The sequence below is a fragment of the Trichoderma ghanense genome (assembly GCF_004382785.1).
Source record: "Trichoderma ghanense strain CCMA-1212 chromosome Unknown scaffold_4, whole genome shotgun sequence".
NCBI classification, from domain to species: Eukaryota; Fungi; Ascomycota; class Sordariomycetes; order Hypocreales; family Hypocreaceae; genus Trichoderma; species Trichoderma ghanense.
The window spans coordinates 1,124,001-1,142,481 of record NW_027395667.1 but is presented as its reverse complement, the minus strand read 5'-3'; the positions used below and the strand labels follow the sequence as shown (position 1 = coordinate 1,142,481).

Genomic DNA, 18,481 nt, shown 5'->3' with positions numbered 1-18,481 from the left:
AAAGCTTCTCCCTGGCTTGACCACTCCGAGGGAGAGAGTCACCAAGATAAGCAGCGGCCGGAAACGGGAATCTGAAGCGCAGTGCCCCTAGCGGCCATGTCACTATTCCGCAGTCGGCAAGGAACCCAGACGGAAATTTTCTGACAAGCATCCATTAGCATGTCATCACATCTCGTCGATTTGGGTGGGGGGATTATAGAAGGGGCTGTGTGGCCCCTTCCGTCGAGCCCACCGTGACATTCTCCTACATTGTCCAATCTTACATACGAATACATGCGATGGGGGAACCCGTGCCAAGTACAGACATGTACAGACAGGGCGTGGTGCAGTTCACCAACCATACCTAGGTAGCTAGCTATTCGGCGGCGTTTTCTGCCCTGGAACCTTTCGGCTCGTGTGCAGCTGTGTCCTCACTTGTCGTGCCACTCGTTGATGTGATCAACACTGGCCGTCTTGCTATCAAGTGTGGGCACTCCAGACTGCGTGTCCAGGGCTCTCACTTTCATACTTTACGAGGAAATCGCTGCGCGTGCGTCACACTCGGAGTTTAGCTGCTCAATCGGATCAAAGTCTCGGGGTCCTCCCTTGCTTCTCTTGGTGTCCGCGTCTACTCGTACGTCTGCTTGCCTACGAAGGACGTGTACCGGTACAAGCGCCATATCGACGTGACCCAGGGGTGGAGGAACACGGACATTCCACGCTGAAAGGGTCTCGCCTGAGTGGTAGCCTTTTGGGTGGTGTGTGACGGTTACCAACACCAACTTGAAGGACTGGGCAACCCCCAGTTCCTAGTATCCGACTACACACGGAACGCAAGTACAAAGTGTGAGTGCAAAGTATGGCTCTTGCTGAGAATTTACGGAGCAAGCACATCGTTTCAGCTGCGGTACGCACTTTTTCGCCAGGAGATGGGCGGATGATGGCAGACTCGTCCCTCGTGGTGACAGCTTTGTTATATTGCTGCTACGAGATGCCGATTGTGCCGATGCAGCCGACTCACTGACAGCCAGTGGGACACGAACTCGCTGTGGTATAGTTGGTCCTGCGTTTGTGACTGTGAACATAACAGAAACGTCGTCATCCTCTTCGTTGTTGCAGTCTGCCCTATCTGGCGGGGGTGAAGCCCTTCACGCCAGGGCCACCACATGCTGGGATGAGGCAGCCCCTGTTGGCAGAAGCTTTCTCGTAAGGGGCCGTCGGAGCTTTTCTAATTGGTGTTATCGTTCTATTCTGCACTGCGACTTGGCATCCCCCGTGGCACTTGGAGATACTCATTGGGATCCCAAGGAAGAGCAGCACATACTTCACCATACGGAGTTGCGCTGGTTTGGGGCTCGTGACAATGGAGGTTGAGATAACTCCCCACTGCTGAAGTTGCGGCCCGAAACTTCCTAGTCGAAGTGTCCCTCCATGGTCATCATCCCAAACTGATACGTAGCACCATCATGCCGAGTCCTTGCGGAGTTGTTCGTCGGCTCTTCACCGGCGCTATCTTGGAAAGATTCATGACAGCAGCTTGAGCATTTGCGAGACGGAAGCAACAAGTTGCACTGTGGCGTCAGCCAAGGCAAAAATCGATATGAGATTCGAACACATTCTTGAGGCCCTGGCTCCATGGTCTTGCGCCCAACATGCATACAACCACGGGGTACTCCGCGGGTGCTGCCTGGCCTCGCCTCCATCAGATTGGCTACCCAGCTATCGGAGCAAAACAAGCATGCATGGACATTCAAGCCAGCGTGCGAGTGGTTGAGGTACGCCGCAGCGGCAAGCCACTCAAGCGACAGCTCACTTGCGGCCCTTGCCGTTCGAGCTGGTGACTCGGGGTGGGCGTGACGAGACACGGTTTGACGATCCTGTATCAGAAGCTTGAAACTTATGACTTCGAAGCGGAAGAAGAGATAGCTCAACTGCTGGCAAAAGAGGAGCGGGTAACTCGGACAGAGGACGGAAATCAACCACGGGAGATGCAACTATATTGGCAGACATTTTGCAGTCTGCCCATTCATACCAAGAGGGTAGAGGTCCGTCCTTGGGTCAGGCTGGCAATGACTTGTTTAGTTTTTGTCTCCATCCCTTTTCTCCCTTGTCCATCCTTGTCCAGCTGAACCAAGAAACACAGCACAACCGCTCACACAACCCACCCCCGCGTACGAAGTCCGCACGTTATGACACCAGGGCGAGTTTTGACAACGCAGGCTTGCTAGTCTCGCATCTGTGTCTCATTTGAGAGCTGAGATGCAAGGCGGACCACTGACACAGATGCTGGAGACATGCGTGTGGATCAGTTGACTCGCTATAGGCAGCTGATGGATCAGCATGGACCGTGTTGCCCAACTTATGGAGTATGCTCTCTCCAAGTGATGATATCACGGCAACGACTGCCTTCTATGACGACCTCCTACCTTTGGCCATTATTCTTGCTAGTATTGAGACAGCATCAACCTCTGTTTCCTTTGTTTTTTGTCTCCTTCCTTGCAACCCCCCCCCNCCCCCCCCCTTTTCTCCCTTGATCCCTTGGTGTCTCACTGTGAATCACTAGATGTGGGAATGGAGCCCAGTCTTTGTGCTGCTGTCTTACTCTCACGCCATTTCGTCCATGTGTCTTTAGCGCCACAGCACATGGTCTTCTTGGAGTCCATGTATGCGTGTATAGCAGAGCACACAGGCGGTTATTTCAGTCCACGGGGTCATAGGATATCTCACACGCAATCGCACGTAAAGCAGTGCGTTCTCCTCGTGGGGCAATCATCATCCAGCTGCCCTCCAGCGGGGTTACGGGTTATGAGATATTCAAGCCGTTGGACACAAAAATGCGAGTAGCAGGATGCAACTCGCTTCCTGTGGCGCCGGTGATGCGGTGACATGATCACACGAGACAGAGAAGGCCGCTTCGGAGAGTACGGTGAGTAAAGGAACACATGCACGGACTTTTGACGATGAGAAGAGTTCGGACGACGGCACGCCCCCTATGAGCGCGAGTTTGACACCGACTAATACCAGACACTACCTACTCCGTAATACATGACAATTGTGGTGCAGAGACAAGTCAGAGGATGTTCCCATGAAGTGTAAAAGGAAAACATATGATACGACTATGTTGTCTTTTCACCATTGGAGCGAAGGGGGGCGTAAGTGCATAGAAGATGGGTGCGCAGCTCAGCTGGGCTAGGCTAGACTTCGCCTGCGAAATGGGGCCCCCGAGGAATCTGATGGCATATTGTCTCAGATCCGCTCCATTTCCCAGCCACACAAGTAGCATATGCCAAGACTGAGGCTTTCTAACCAGCTCCCCCTTGCTTCCCATATGTACGAGTACATGATCGCTGCTTGATTGCTTTGGTAGATGCTTTGGGGTTGCATATCTTCATTATGAAGCGGAGCCTAGTGTGATATGCAAGACACAGTTCAGACGGGAGGCGAAAACTCCGGGCCGCCGATGGTAGATTTGCGATAGGTGATGATGATATGGCAGTGGGCAGTGAGCAGTGGTGGGTGGTGGACACACTCATCCCTTACAGACGGCTTTCGATGCCGGCAAATTGATGATCCTCGGCCCAGTGGGAATCAGGCCAGACCAGTCGGATCGCATCCCAAATATGGCTATTTGAGCACCAAAGTCAGTAACACTGCTTTTTTGTTTTCGTTATTCTGTTCTTCGGGTTCCCATTCCACTCTGTTTCCTTGCTCTTCGGTCTGAATGAGCTAGGCAAGGTGCGTAGCCGCAAGGGCGTTACTGCATCTTGCCGGCGGGGGATCGAGATGAAGATGAAAATGAAGATTGGAGGCGAGGAAAGAGAGTGGGGCGGGATAAGGGGAGAAGGAGTAGAGAAAAAGGACAAGATATCAGCAAGAGAAGGTAGAAAGTGTGATACTCACCTAACATACAAAATCTCCAACCCGTCCTTGACCTCCTGAGGTAGGTCCTTGACGTCCTTGCGGTTCTGTGCTGGCAGTAGCACCGTCTTAACCCCCGCTCGGAGGGCACCGATGAGTTTTTCCTTGATACCTCCGACAGCGGTAACCCGGCCGCGGAGGGATATCTCGCCCTGTGTTACATGCCACGTTAGTTACGCCGGTCAAAGATTTTTTTCTTATGGGACACACATTGGGTTGGATGGAGGAGAGAGAGAGAGAGAGAGAGAGAGAGAGAAAGGTGAATTGCATGGTATGACGAGGAGTTATGAGTTGTTCGGCAGTGAAAACATACCGTCATGGCCATTGTGGGTGGCACTGGCTTGCCAGAGAAGAGCGAAATCAGGGCAATGGCCTGACCGATGCCACTGCTGGGTCCGTCCTTGGGAATTGCCCCCGAGGGACAGTGGACGTGGATGCTGCGATCCTTCATGATATCGACGTGCGGGTCGGAAGTGAGGCCGAGCTCATACGCATGCGCCTTGACCCAAGTGAGGGCGACCTCGACGCTCTCCTTGAGGACATCGCCCAGCTTTCCGGTGAGCTGGACGCGCCCGTTGCCAGGCATGTCAGCCACCTCGATGAAGAGGATGCTGCCGTTGCCGCCAGTGCTGTAGGCGACGAGTCCCGTGACGATGCCCGGACGGCTCGTCTTCTCGGCAATTTCCTCTTCATACTTTTCAATGCCGAGGATGCTCTCGAGGTCGTCGACGGTGAGCTGGCGCCGGTACTTGTCGAGGGTACCGTTGTCTCTCGCCTCAGCGTACTCGACAGCCTTGGCGCGACATACAGAGCCAATCTCACGTTCCAGATTGCGAACCCCTGACTCACGGGTGTACGACTCAATAATTTTGGATACCACCTCCGGGGTGAACTCGACTTGGTCCTCGGCCAATCCATTGGCCCTGAGCTGCTTCGGAATCAGGTGATTGATGGCGATGTGGCGCTTCTCAAGCGTGGTGTAGCCGGGGAGATAGATCATCTCCATGCGGTCCAGCAGGGGACCGGGGATGGTGTCGAGGCTGTTGGCGGTGGCGATGAAGAGGACCTTGGACAGGTCGACGGGCATGCCCACATAGTGATCCTGGAAGCTGTGGTTCTGCTCGGGGTCCAGAACCTCGAGCATTGCGGCCGAAGGATCTCCGTGAACGCTTGCCGAGCCGATCTTGTCGATCTCGTCGAGCAGGAAGACGGGATTCGCGACACCGACCTTCCTCAGACCCTGTACGATGAGCCCTGGCATGGCCGCCACGTACGTCCGCCTGTGACCGCGGATTTCTGCTTCGTCACGGACACCGCCCAGGGAGATGCGGTGGAACTTGCGGCCCAGAGCAGTCGCGACCGACTTGGCCAGGCTTGTCTTGCCGACGCCCGGAGGGCCGATGAGCAACATGATGGGAGACTTGTCAGTGGCGCGCTTCGACTTGAGCATCTGGAGCTTGGTGAGCTCGGAGTCTGATGCCTCCTTACGACTGGCGTTGTTCTCGACAGCCTCCTCTGGCTTAGTGTCTTTGATGGTGCCATCCGTGAGAGTCTTGTCGGCGGCGGCGGCATCAGCTTCCGCCTTGCGGATCTGCTCCTCCAAATCGTCGTTGATGGACTGCTTCAGCCTCAGAACTGCAAGGTACTCGATGAGCCTCCTCTTGACCTTGTCCAGGCCGTAGTGGTCGTGGTCAAGCTGCTGCCGGGCCTTTATTAACGTATCGGGTCCTAGCCGGTCGTTGGTAGTGGTTGTCCAGGGGATCTCAGCTATCGTCTCGAGCCAATTTCTTGTTACCTGGTACTCCTGGTTCATGGGCGGCATCCTCTGCAGCCGCCGCAGCTCCCTATCTACGGCCTTGGCGGCGTCTTGCGGTAGTTTTGCTGCCTGCAACTTCTTCTTCAGCTCATCGAGCTCACTGGCGTCCTGATCTTCATTTTGGTCGTGTCCCCCGGGAGGGGGCAAAAGCCCCATGCCGGCCATCGGAGGCATCATGTTGTTGTTCGGCCTTCTGGATGGGTTCTCGTTCAACCGATCAATGATTTGAACGGGGACCGTTGTGAAGGTAGTGATCTTGAAGTTGTTCTTGATGCCGCCAACCTGCCGTTCCAACAGCTCAATGACCTTCGTGAGCCGAACCTTGGGATCCAGAGCGGCCAGGATACCGAGCTTCTCTTCGTGAGTGGCATCCAGAAGGTTGGCCATGAAGTCGGCGAGCATTCCAGCCTCCTTTAGTTCTCTTCTGATGATGAGCATCTCTAATCGCTTCGTGACTGCGGGTGAGAGGGAGGGGCCGCCTGTGCGAGGGAGCAAAGAGGAGATGCGGAGGATTGTGACGAGCTCTCTTGAGCGCAGCTTGAGCAGGCTGAACAAGTCTTGCAGCTGCTTATCGGTGACGTCGACTACAGCACAAATGATGTTAGAAACAGCCAAGCCACGGAGCATATTAAATTAGGTGATATGGAGGGAGCGAGAGGGGTAGAGAGAGAGACGTACTCTCGTCTTCATAGTATGAGACTGTGGCTTCGAAAAAGGGCCGCTCGCGAGTGACCGAGTCTACCCTCACTCTGCTTGAGCCCTCGACACGCAGCGCAAACTCGCCGGACCCGCGGCCGTCAATGCCGACAATCTTGGCCGCGACCCCGAAGCCGAACAGGTCGTCCTTCTTCGCAGTGCCGGGGTTGACAGGGTCGATGCGGGTGCTGTCAATGTCTTCGCCGTTGGTGATGAGCAGCTGGCCGTCCGGGCCGACCAGCGGAGACGAGACCGGGACGCATGCTATGGGAATGGTGTCGATGCGGCCATCAGGGCCCTTTGATGCGGCGAGCTCGTAGACGTGGGCGAGGAGGGCCGGGATGTCGGGCCGGCTGGAGTTGACGGTGATGCGGTAGGCGAGGCCGGGCAGCAGGACCGTTCCGCGTGGGAGGGGAATCAGCGGGAGTGTCGCGGTCTGTGATCTTCCCATGGCGGTGCGGTTGCTGTGGTTCGAGGTGGTTGGGACGAGCGCAAGTACAAGAGGCTGAAGCGCAAAGCAGAAGAAGCGACACGCTGGGACAAACAGAAACGACAGTGGCTATGGACGTGAAGAGGCAGAACAAGGACGACGATTCGGGGGTATCAGATGGTGATGCTTCGCAGGAGTGCGGAACGCGGTGGAAGCATTTGGGCAGAGAAGCGTCGAGCTGTTGTTGATGTCAAGGCCCGGCTTATGGCATAGTCGTAGCAGAAGCGGTAGCGGACCGTTGGCTCTAGTGGCAGCTTCGAGTTAGTTCCGTCTATGCGACCCCGGCTGGGTTCAATCTTGCCGAGGCTGATGGTGGAGAGCGCCTATTGGCCGGCGGGGGGATGTGAGATGCCGCGCTCTCGTGATGGTGATGATGGTGATGAGTTGGATTGGTCAGTGGAAAATAAAGGACGTGGAATATGTGATGGCCGGACATGTCAGTCCGGCATTCCACATCCGAGTTCTACATTTTTGAGCCGTGGCGGTTGGTCTGGCATGAGCGTGTGTATATTGACGTGTCTGCGGTGGTTCAAGACCACATGCCTGCGCTATGCATATGTGCTATCAACTACCTTTGGTGCCGAGGGAATGCCGGAAGGCTCTTCCCAATCAGAAGAAGCAATCGATGGCTATTGACACCATTTGATGGCTATGAAGATGGTGTTCGACGCAAAGTAAACAAGACGATGTGAAGTTTGCGTGCGTCCTGGTATCAGCCACAGCCACCGAGGTCCAATGGTGGTTCCAACGCTGTGTGTCGCTGCTGAGTCAGCGCCACTTCCGCGCCCAGTTGAAGCCCACTCCGTTGCTGTAGCCTGTCGCGGGGCAAAATCCATTAAACTCGAGTCGCGCTTCAGACGCGTCGCCCTCTGTTCAGAAAATCCAGAATCATCACCATACCAGATCTCGACATAATGTGTAAGGCGGCCTCGTTGACACAGAAAGAACTTCTCTATACTAATACCGAGCTCTTTCTTATAGCTGCATACGGCGGATACTCAAAGACCAGCTACGGCGCCCAAGGCGGCGACGACTCTGGCGGCTTCTTTGCCGGAGGGGGTTCACAGCAGGGCAGCCAAGGCGGCGGCAAGGTCGGTGAAGCTTGCTCGATGCTGCCTGCGGGCGAAACACCAGACTGACATGCGTGCAAACAGTCATACCAGGACGAATCATTACGGCCCTTGACCATCAAGCAGATCCTCGAGGCAGAGGAGCCCTACTCCGGCGCCGACTTCAAGGTCGACGGCGCCACCATCACGCAAATCACATTCGTCGGTCAGGTCCGCAGCATAAACCCGCAACAGACGAACCTCACAATCAAGGTCGACGACGGCACCGGCCAGATCGACGTCAAGAAGTGGATCGACGTCGACAAGCAGAGCGACGCGGAGCCCGGCTTCGAGATCGGCTCCCACATCCGCGTCTGGGGCCGCCTCAAGTCCTTTTCCAACAAGCGGCACGTCGGCGCCCACGTCATCCGGCCGGTGACGGACTTTAACGAGGTCAACTACCACCTCCTCGAGGCGACATACGTACACCTGTTTTACACCCGCGGCGCCGTCGGCGGGCCCAACGCGGGAGGAGACGCCAGCGGAGACAGCATGTTCGTCGACGGCGGCGACGGGTACAATGCCGGGGCCGTAGCAGGCCAAACGGCCAGCAAGCTCTCGGGGTGCAGCAACAAGGCGAAGAGCATGTTCATGTACCTCAAGAAGTCGTCCGGGGACGGCACTGACGGGGTGCATGTGAATAAGCTCACGGCGGAGCTGGGGCTGGGGCTGCGCGATGTGATGGAGGCGGCTGACGAACTCATGACGCTGGGGTTGATATATACCACAATCGACGAGGAGACGTGGGCAGTTTTGGAATATTAGGGGCAGATGACACATTGCATTTCTGGTTCAATGACATATGTATTGTACGGTAGAGACAGGGTTTGGCCCTTGTGAGAAGAGAGGCCTTCCATACAGTTGCGCAAAAAGCAAAAGCAGCAGCCAAATATAATGAGCGTACGAACATGAAATCAACAAAAACATGAAGCAGAACCAACCAGGCAAAGCATCATTATGAACAAACGTTCAGGACGCAAGGCTCGAAGCAGTCGTTTCCTTGCAACATACATCTCAAAAACGGGCATTCAAAGGATAGTAAGAACGAAAAGGGGGGGGAAGAAGAAGCAAGCCAAGCACACCTCAACCTTGCCTCGCTTCGCAACTTCATCCAAGTCTCCAACAGAGACTTACAAGATGTCGTCGTTTAGATTTTGCCACAAAAAAATCAGCGACTTACACCTTTACAATCTCAATCTGGTCCATCGTCGGCACGGTCTCCTCGGCGGCCTTGGCAGCGAGGGGCTCGCGCACCATGATGAAGAGCGGGACGGGCACGGGGCCGCGCTTGAAGGAGATTTCCTTGCGGTACTGGAAGCCGAAGCGCTCGTAGTAGGTGATGTTTTCGCGGGAGCTGGACTCGAGGTACATGGCGCGGTTTTCGGCATCGGCCTATTGTCAGTTTAGTTGCCATTCTTTCTTCTTTCTTCGACGCAGTTCATGGGGGGAAAGGTGGGCGGAGGAAAGGAGAGGATCAGCTAGTTTCACTCACCTTGGCAGCCATGTCCATGATGAGCTTCTTTGCATAGCCCTTGCCCCGGGCGCTGGGCTTGGTGCCAATGTACGCAAGATAGTAGTACTCGCGATCTCCCATGACCTCGTCCATGGTCTCGTGCAGGAGAGGCAGAACGTCCTCGTAGTAGCGCTTGCGGCCCTCTGAACCGAGCTGGTAGTAGAGGCGCCACATGCCGCTTCGGAAGATGGTCCACCAGTCGTCCATGTGTGCCCCAGGAGGCATCCTGAAGAAACCGTCAGTCACAATGTTCTACTATAAGTCTTCGTAGAGAATGTTCCGTGACTCACCACAGGGCCACGGCGTCATAATCAGGACCAATGGTCGTGACGACGCCGCTGTAGCAATGGGCCGAGACGAGATAGGTCATGATGCGCACGTGGAGCTTCCACTTGGCCTCGTCCGAGTAGCGGTCCGCCTCGCCGCCGTCGAGCAGATACAGGCTCAGGGCGTCGGCGGCGAAGGCGTGGGCGAGCGAGATGCCCGCCTGCTCGCACTCGGCCAGCCCGATCTTGCGGACCGACTTCTCCCATGCCTGGGGCACGAGGGAGCGGCGGTGGTCGACGACGGTGACGGCGGAGGAGGCGGTGGTGATGGTCGTTTTGCTAATGACGTGCGCCATGCTGGGCTAAACTTGAATTCTTTTGTTCCTGAAGTTCTGGTGGTTTTCTCTTGGGAGGTCCAATGGACTTGACTCCTTCACTCGATGATGCTGCCTGTATAAGTGGGAATACGCAAGCAGAGGCGCGCCCAGTTTTAGTGATTCTGCTTCATGATGGGAGGACTGTCTTACACGCAAAAAAAGGTACTCACGTATACTATTCTGTGCGCTATCACCCGTATGGACTCTTGAGAGCTGAGATCTCGACACGGGCATAAACCTGGAGGGGTGCTGCAGGCAATTGAGGCAGTCGCGTAGGTCAACCGACATCAATGTGGTGTTTCAGGCCTTAGGACCGTTATAATGGGATAAGATTGAGGGTCGAAAAGAGAGGTTGGTGAAAGGTGAAGAATCAGATCAGGGCGAGTACGGGTTTTGCTTGGTATTTGGTGGAGGCGGTTTCGGTATGAATCACCGGTCAAGCAATCAATCACTTCACTGACGACGACCCGGAAGGATATCGTCTATACAGAGAGGGTGAAGATAGAGACGGGACCACGAGGGGACGAGATGGGGTTTGTTTCTCGGCGACGTTGGAGACGACGATGGCAGAGGCCAGAATACAATGACAGGAATGTAATAGATAAGTTTGAAGCGATGAAGGGTTTAACAGCAGCCAGCAGAGTGGGATACAAAAAGGATGGCCTCTTTGCCAAGCTCTTCAGAGTTTGTATAACCTAGGAGGCTTAGTTACGAGTCTCCTTTTCTATCCCTTCCCCGTGCGTGTCTTTTTGGCTTCGGTTCCTTCCGGTCAAGTATGCGGCGGTAGAGTGGAGGAGGTATGAAAGGCTACTATGGAAGGTATGGTTGGGAAATAGTCCCGATACTTGTTTGCCAAAACCAGATCAGATCGGATCAGATCAGACGAGCTGGAATAGATGGGAGGTCAGGTAGAGAAGAAGAAAGGGAATCGAAGACTGGGTTCTTGTAGGTCGAGCAAATGAAATGGAGATTCGACACGGATCGGCAGCCGGGTATTTAATCCTGGACAGATTACCTACACCACGAAGTAACACGGGGCAGACACACTCTCGCTCTTGCCGCATACGAAGTATTACAGTACACGAAAACAGAGCACCAGTGACACTAGACATCCAAGTATTCTAGGGATATCTGACAAGCGGAAGCCGAGAAGCCGGGGTAAGTGTCCACTAACAGAGATAACAGACGCAGAGCACTGCACAAAGATAGTGAGTTGGTCCCCGCCGGCTTGACCCGGCCGAACAAGTGTGTCCGTACGGATGGAATGGAAAGGTAGCAGAAGCATGGAGGCTGGTTGAAACAAGGGGTGGCCTGCGATTGGGCGGGTGGCCGAGGTCGAGGGTCAGATGATGCGCCGCCTTCGGCTGGAGTTGGGGGAGGGGGGGGGAGGGAGGTATCGTGGGATGATGCATGCCCTGTGTGTGGCCTCAGTTGGTTTTGTTGTCTCTCTGGGTGGTTGTCGGTGGTTGATGGCTTGCGTAGGACGATGAGCTAATGCCGAGGACTGCCAACATGATGTGTCTTGCACTCGAATATGAATTAGAATATAGAAATCCCAATGACACGATAGTGTACAAAGGGGTGGTGAGACCAGCTGACAACATGGATGTTCATCACCATCTAAAGTTCCAGTGTACAGTACTGTAAGACCTAGCATCGCTAACCGGTCTCGTTATCTAGATCCTTCCCCAAGTCTAACCGCAAGAGGTTGCTATCTTGCACTCCCAATTGATAGTCGAGGTGCGGAGATCTGGGCTCTCTCCCACGCAGCAGCTTCTGATACGAACCTCTTCCGGCCCCAGCATCAACGTCAGCTGCTAGTACGTGTAACACCAGAATTGGGACCCGTGTTTGGGCTGTCCAGCGGATGAACCGGCGACTCAGCGCTAAGGGCGTTCAGCCTAGAGCCTCCCCCAGGAGATTGGCCCACTAGCCCGCTGGGGACTTGATTCATGGAGGGCAGCCCCGGTTGATTGATGCCGTTGTAGACGAACGATGAGGCTGGTGGCGCGGGCCGGTGGTTAGCTTTAACATGGTAGTTGCGAGATACCCGGTGGCTACAGGGTTTTATTTCTCATCCAGACTGAGGAAATTGATAGTACGTGGATATGAAAGATGGCAACGGAGATGTTTCATAGTGAACAGTCCGGCATCAGCATCGTGTAAAAGCGGACTTGCAAAAACGTGGGGGAAGACACATGGAACTGGGCTGGTTGGGCTGCCACCTCTACCTACACAACTACTAGGCGCCCCCCGAACAAGAAAAACGTGGCATGAGGCGAGAGGCTGACGGGTGCAACTTGAATCACGTTTCCCTTATCTCTTCATTATCATCATGTGCAACGCTTCGTGCATCGTGCAGCCAAGGGCAAACATTATTAGCCATCAGCCAAAGTGAGAAGTGACAGAGAGTGTGCTTTTGCGGGGGAAAGGGGTTGAGGCTCCGTGGTTGACGGTTCGTGACCGGCAACTTACATACGTTGTCTGAACTGTATGTATTACTGTATGCAGTCGTGATGCGTGCATGATGGGGTAAGGAAGGGCATGCAATCAATGGCGTTTCTGTTATTAATTAGCGTTGCGGGAATGGCCGATGGGAAGGGAGAACGGTTGCTGGTAAGTTGTGATGCCCCAATTCGATCAGCATGTGAATGAGTTCACTTGTATGTCTGCACTCGCATCTTTCGCCCGGGATGTGCGTCACTGAAAGTCAAATTGATGTCGCGTGTACAGTATGAGGACGAGTAGTAATGGTTCGATCAGCTCGCAAGAAACAGAGAACTCTTGTTCTTCAGAAAGTTAAAGGGGATGAGATTAGTCTATCCATAGCAGTCGTATCATCTCCGCTTCTCGTGGTAGCACGGCGGAGTAATCAGTTCCTGTTCACCAATATCTTGTTGAGGGTAGCAAAAAAGGCGAAGTATTTCCATGCTCGACTCTCATTTAGTTTGCTCACCCATACAGTCTCGATCTGTCTGTTTTGTCAAACTCTCGTGGTTTCTTCTTCTTCTTGGAAGCCTGTGTTTCGACGAATAAGGTAGCTTCAAGGTTTCCCGGTATATACGAATCCGTATACGAGTACGGCCCAACTACGTGCATGTCCTACAACCTGCATTCGCATATTGTTTCTCACGGCAGATTTGGCTCCTTCAGTATATTTGTCTCAATCAGTATATTAAAATAGTATCCCTCACTGAAAGGCAACAGTTTGCCTCCACTAATGAATGGCGCATGATCCATGTTTCACCAAGCCTCGTGGGGCAAGAATTCCCATCGGAAAGTTACCGTACTGCATACATTTACGAAGATTTGCTCGGCAACCTTTAAGCCGTCAGGAAGTTTGATGCGGACTCTCTCAAATTTCTCAACAGAAATATATTGAGATGAGCAAAATAAAAACAACTGTTGCTGAACTCTAAATACCTGAAAATCACAGTTCCGAGAATGGGGGCAACATGTCGCAGGGCCCATCCCGAATATCTTGATCATCGCATTTTGGTATCTAATTCTACTCTTCGTCTAGAACAACTGACCATAATCATGACCCTAGCTAAAGGCCGTCGCATAATGTGCGGCCTTGGCGTTCCGACATGCATCATCTCCCATCATTGTATAACCCTCTCGAAAGATATCTATTTCGCACGCTTATTCGTATTACAGCCCGTCGTATTCGTATTAAGCCCGTATTTACAGCATTCGTCGAATCTCCTGCTCGTTGGTGTACTTCTCCAGGCCGGAATCAAGGCTCTCCCACCACTCAAAGAGCATTGAGTTGCAGATGAGCTTGAACCAGGGAGTGAACTTGAGGTTGGGGTCCTCGAAGAGCTTCTTGAGGCCGTCGGCGGTAACGTACTGGGTGGCCTGGACTTCGTTGGGGTTGGGGTTGACGTCGACGTTGGCCTTGATGAAGAGAATGTAGTCGACTATTCCAGAGGTTAGCTCAAGTCCTTCGCATGTAGTTCGGTAGATTCATCGTACTCTCGTGCTCGCCCCATTTGCCGTCGCTGGGAGCCTTGTAGTGGATTCGAGTTAGGAAGTGAAAGTCCTCAAATGGAACCTGCTCCGTCTTGATGCCCAGCTCGTGCTCCAGCTTGCGCTGAGCGGCTCGCTTCGCTCCGGCAATGGAGTCGACCAGGTTGGCGCCGGTCTCGGTGGGGATGCTCAGAGGGTGGGAGCAGCAGGTGTTGGTCCACATGTCGGGGAAGGTGATCTTTTCCGAGGCGCGCTGCTGGAGGAGCAGCTCCTTCTTGTCGTTGAAGAGAAAGACTGAAAAAGCGCGGTGCAGGAGGCCCTTGTCGATGTTGGTCATCAGGTGGCCTGGAGTCCAGGAAGAGCTTGTTAGTCGAGAGAGACAGACAGGATGGACAGTGATGAGAGAAAGAGGGTGTTCGCACAAATCTTCTTGCTGGCAGTGCCAATTGGCGCATCATTCTCGTCCGTCACAATGCAGACCTCGTCCATCAGGCGAATCTGCTCCTCGTCGTGGCCAGACAGCGCCTCGCTGGTGGTGTCGATGTCGGGGAAGAGGCGGAGGATGGTCTCGGCCGTGATCGGCTGCGCCTGAGCGGTGGTTGTCGTCGTCGTCGTCGTCGACATGGCTGCTTCTTGTTATCAAGAGATTGAAAAGAAAAGAATGACTCCGACCAGCTAATCAGAACGCCTCGCAATTGAAAAGGAAATGAACGCTTTTGCCTTTGTCGGTGGCGATGGGCATCGAGGTTTAAATATGCGATGAAATTATGGCCCAGCTAGCAGGAAAGGGAAAAGACCCTCTCGGGACCCCTTGGCAGATTGTGGGATCGGCTGTGGCGAGCGAATACGATTGGTTGGATTGAAATCGCTCTGTTAGTACTATAGTTGTATGACACTACTAGAGGTCAAGTCCAACTGCGTCTTCTGTTGTTGAGCGCGGGAATGTATTGTTTCCGTTCCTTTCTTTTGGCTTCAACTTGTAAGTTACTAATCAGATCGACATTCAGACTACAAGGCCCATCTAATTCCGTCTTCCTGTGTGGAATAAGTGTTCTTTGCTCCAATCGATCAGAGGCATATTCGAAGCTGAAGAGCGTATGCATAATCATAGATGGGCATCGTCGAAACGGGGCGCTAGACTCCGCCAATCCGGGCTCAGGCACATGCGCCCCGTTCAGGTACAAAGTACATGTACATGGCTCTCCGTACCCTCTTGGCATCTCCAGCGCGCTTGCATTCCCTCTAGCACTCGTTAGTAGTAGCACCAGAGCTTCGTCACTCCTTGTCCTGCCCCATTCGCTCCCTTCCGTCTCCTTGCGGCCGTCTTTGCGATTCGCGATTTCTTTGCGTGGTGTTGAGGAGCCTGCGATTGTCTTTACGCCTCTCACATTTGCGACCAAGTGATTGGTTCCCCTGGACTGAACCCCCCGTTGACCGAATCAGCCTCTCCCAACCCCCGAATCCGCACAAGCCTCGCATCCGAGCTCCGTCGACGATGCCTCCCAAGATTGAGCAGAAGGAAATCGAAACGTACTGGAATATCTTCGTGGACAGAACAGGTGGTGGACAGTTCCTTACCGGCGACCAAGCCGCGCCCGTCCTCAAGAACAGTGGTCTTCGCGACGATCAGCTAGAGAAGGTCTGGGATCTGGCCGACGTGGACAATGATGGAAACCTCGACTTTGAGGAGTTTTGCGTCGCCATGCGACTCATTTTCGACATTCTCAATGGGGTAAGCTACGAATGTTGCAGGTAACAGAGACGCGTTCCGAGTTACTGACGGCCTTGTTCGCGCGCGCCAGGAGTTTGCCGACGTACCGAAGACGCTCCCTGACTGGATGATTCCCGAGTCCAAAGCCCATCTGGTGCAGGCGACCAAAGCCATCACGGGGAAGCAGCCACAGTTTGAGCAAGTCGAAGACGAGGACGACACGCCCGGCCTCAAAGATGGATTTGAGTGGTATATGAAGCCCGAGGACAAGGCCAAGTACGAGCAGATCTATCAAGAGAGCCGGGACATGCGAGGAGAAGTATCATGTTAGTGGCCCTCTTGCCCTGTTCTTATTTCGGTTGAGACAGCCGGCAGACGTTGACCATGCGGATAGTCTCATCCCTCGAGGACCTCTACGAGTCGCTAGACGTCCCCGACACGGACATCCGATCTGCCTGGAACCTCATTAACCCATCGGCTTCACCAAGCATCAACAAGGACGCATGTCTTGCGTTTCTTCACATTCTCAACAACCGACACGAAGGCTACCGAATCCCCCGAACGGTTCCTGCCTCCTTACGGTCAAGCTTCGAGCGCAACCAGATCGACTACCAGGTCGACAACCAAAGGGGTGGTGTGTCATCACGGTGGGCAACCAAGGCGGATGACACTACGTCGACGGGCCGCAAGGCAAAGTTTGGCGATCAATACCTGACAAGGCTCGGCCGCAGCGGCTTCAAGACGGCGGGTACCGACTTTTCGACGGAGAAGACGGAGGATTGGGAGGAGGTCCGACTCAAGCGCCAGCTGCAGGATCTGGAAGAGAAGATTAGGAAGGTCGAAGAGATTGCGGAGAGGAAGAAGGGCGGAAAGCGCGATTCCAAGCCGGCGCTCGTCAAGAAAGAGCTGGACCAGCTTCTGGACTACAAGCGACGGGAGTTGAGGGACTTGGAAGAGGGCAAGGGCAAGAGCGCCGTTGGCGGCAACTTGAAGAGCATATCGGCCGACTTGGAGACGGTCCGCGAACAGGTGGATGGCTTGGAAGCGCACTTGAGGTCTCGAGAACAGGTGTTGGAGCAGCTGCGGGGGGAAATTGAGGAGGAGAAGAGGAGCTGAGCAGTAGCGGGAATCTCGGAGAGCATCTTGGGCGGTTATTTTCAGCTTGAACTAGATGGCAGATTGGTTGATGGTGGGTTTTGGTAAATAAATTGTACACTTAGTAATAGATGAAGTTGTTATGGAGGTGAAGTTGGTCCTGTGGCATTGCTTACGAGGAGGAGAGGCTGACTGCTGACAGACTTGGGTTGGCTATGCCTCCTTGCCTTTGACTACTTTGCAAATTCTTTTATTACTAGATCCGAACATTGAATTGGTATAGACTCTATCACATTACTACCATCTATAGGTACTTGACAGCGTCGCATCCACCTGAATGGTTCCAGACAATATGAATCGTACTCGGCAATGCATCTGCCTCCAACATGTGATTGCGGCCTTCTGTACGTGACCCTCAACAAGCCAATCGCACGATCCCAACAAAGCGTTCATGTTCGTCATTTGCCCCTCCTTTTTCGGCCGTTGGAACCCCCCCTTCTAATAGCCCGTGGTAAAACAAGTTGCCATTGCCTTGACTTACCTTAGCTTCAGCTTTTGGCGTTAATTACCCCGCCGGCCGAGACCAGCCAGCGAGCTTAGTTCGTACTTGTATGAAGCTTTTCTTTTCTGGAATCATACAGCCCTTTTCTTCCTCTCATCACATCTGGCCCATAAGAACAAAATCACCGACAGTCACCATGTCTGCCCCCGAGTCTCCCGAGTTCAGCAAGGCGCTGGTTGAGGTCAAGCAGTTGACCAAGAAGCCCAACAACGACGAGCTTCTGCGCCTCTACGGTACGCGACGGCCCTTTTCTTCTTGGAAGCAATGACGTGCTTCGGTTGGGAGACGTTGAAGACCAGGCTTGGGGGTGTTTCGACGAGTGAAGCGCGCAGGATGCTGATATTAGTCTGCTGTAGCTCTTTTCAAGATTGGCAAGGGCTTCGAGTTCAAGAAGTCTGACGAGCCTTCACGATTTTCTTTCGAGGTACGCAAATACATGTTTTTACATGACAGGATCCTCCTCTCCGCGCCCCCGTCTCTATTGTACTTCGCTGCCTCTTGTCCGTTACTGTCCACGACGCTGACGTTGATCTGTCTACCATAGGCTCGCGCCAAGTGGAAGGCCTGGGAGGCCGCCTACGAGGAGGAGGGCATCACCGAGCCGGCCGTTGCGCAGCAAAAGTACGTCGAGCTCGTCGAGGAGCTCAAGACCAAGTACGAGTTTGACCCCAACAAGACTCCCGAGTAAATGGGTCTATCTATATACCTGAGGGAAGACGTTGGAGGCAGTTTGTGCTGCCTGCAAGTGGAGGTTATACATGTTGATGCCTACCTAGAGATGCATTGCCTGGGATAGATTGCCGTACAGCATGACGAATACAGAATCAAGATTGTAAAAGAAAGGACAACTTCGTATGAATTCGTGCTTATTGTGACATATTAATCTGCAGCGAGTCACTTTTGATGAACCGAACTCCTACTCTACGCCTACCTAGGGAATCTGCATGAATGTCATCTAGCTTTCTTGTCATAAGAGG

The 18,481-nt window shown here is 53.7% G+C and overlaps 6 protein-coding genes across 6 annotated transcripts; 3 read left to right on the top strand and 3 right to left on the bottom strand.

Annotated features, from left to right (window-relative positions):
* Positions 1-3,515: 3,515 nt before the first annotated feature.
* On the bottom strand, positions 3,516-6,943 carry CCMA1212_004538 (Lon protease-like protein 2, peroxisomal; the record flags this gene model as incomplete). Its single annotated transcript, XM_073701836.1, has 4 exons — positions 6,392-6,943; positions 4,211-6,297; positions 3,880-4,049; positions 3,516-3,603 (listed from the first exon to the last, which is right to left on the bottom strand). Exons 1-4 carry the CDS (start codon positions 6,858-6,860, stop codon positions 3,516-3,518), a joined length of 2,814 nt encoding a protein of 937 aa, XP_073559747.1. The 5' UTR covers positions 6,861-6,943.
* Positions 6,944-7,813: 870 nt separating this feature from the next.
* On the top strand, positions 7,814-8,773 carry CCMA1212_004537 (Replication factor A protein 2; the record flags this gene model as incomplete). The annotated part of the gene is made up of 2 exons (XM_073701835.1): positions 7,814-7,990; positions 8,054-8,773. 2 exons carry the CDS (start codon positions 7,814-7,816, stop codon positions 8,771-8,773), a joined length of 897 nt encoding a protein of 298 aa, XP_073559746.1.
* A 411-nt stretch (positions 8,774-9,184) lies between these two features.
* CCMA1212_004536 (uncharacterized protein) lies at positions 9,185-10,143 on the bottom strand (the record flags this gene model as incomplete). Its single annotated transcript, XM_073701834.1, has 3 exons — positions 9,185-9,400; positions 9,501-9,747; positions 9,812-10,143. 3 exons carry the CDS (start codon positions 10,141-10,143, stop codon positions 9,185-9,187), a joined length of 795 nt encoding a protein of 264 aa, XP_073559745.1.
* A 3,708-nt stretch (positions 10,144-13,851) lies between these two features.
* On the bottom strand, positions 13,852-14,762 carry CCMA1212_004535 (Isopentenyl-diphosphate Delta-isomerase; the record flags this gene model as incomplete). The annotated part of the gene is made up of 3 exons (XM_073701833.1): positions 14,559-14,762; positions 14,143-14,481; positions 13,852-14,087 (listed from the first exon to the last, which is right to left on the bottom strand). Exons 1-3 carry the CDS (start codon positions 14,758-14,760, stop codon positions 13,852-13,854), a joined length of 777 nt encoding a protein of 258 aa, XP_073559744.1. The 5' UTR covers positions 14,761-14,762.
* An 817-nt stretch (positions 14,763-15,579) lies between these two features.
* Positions 15,580-16,963, top strand: CCMA1212_004534 (uncharacterized protein; the record flags this gene model as incomplete). Its single annotated transcript, XM_073701832.1, has 3 exons — positions 15,580-15,868; positions 15,939-16,173; positions 16,242-16,963. Exons 1-3 carry the CDS (start codon positions 15,632-15,634, stop codon positions 16,961-16,963), a joined length of 1,194 nt encoding a protein of 397 aa, XP_073559743.1. The 5' UTR covers positions 15,580-15,631.
* A 677-nt stretch (positions 16,964-17,640) lies between these two features.
* Positions 17,641-18,192, top strand: CCMA1212_004533 (uncharacterized protein; the record flags this gene model as incomplete). Its single annotated transcript, XM_073701831.1, has 3 exons — positions 17,641-17,737; positions 17,861-17,928; positions 18,049-18,192. 3 exons carry the CDS (start codon positions 17,641-17,643, stop codon positions 18,190-18,192), a joined length of 309 nt encoding a protein of 102 aa, XP_073559742.1.
* Between the last annotated feature and the right edge of the window lie 289 nt (positions 18,193-18,481).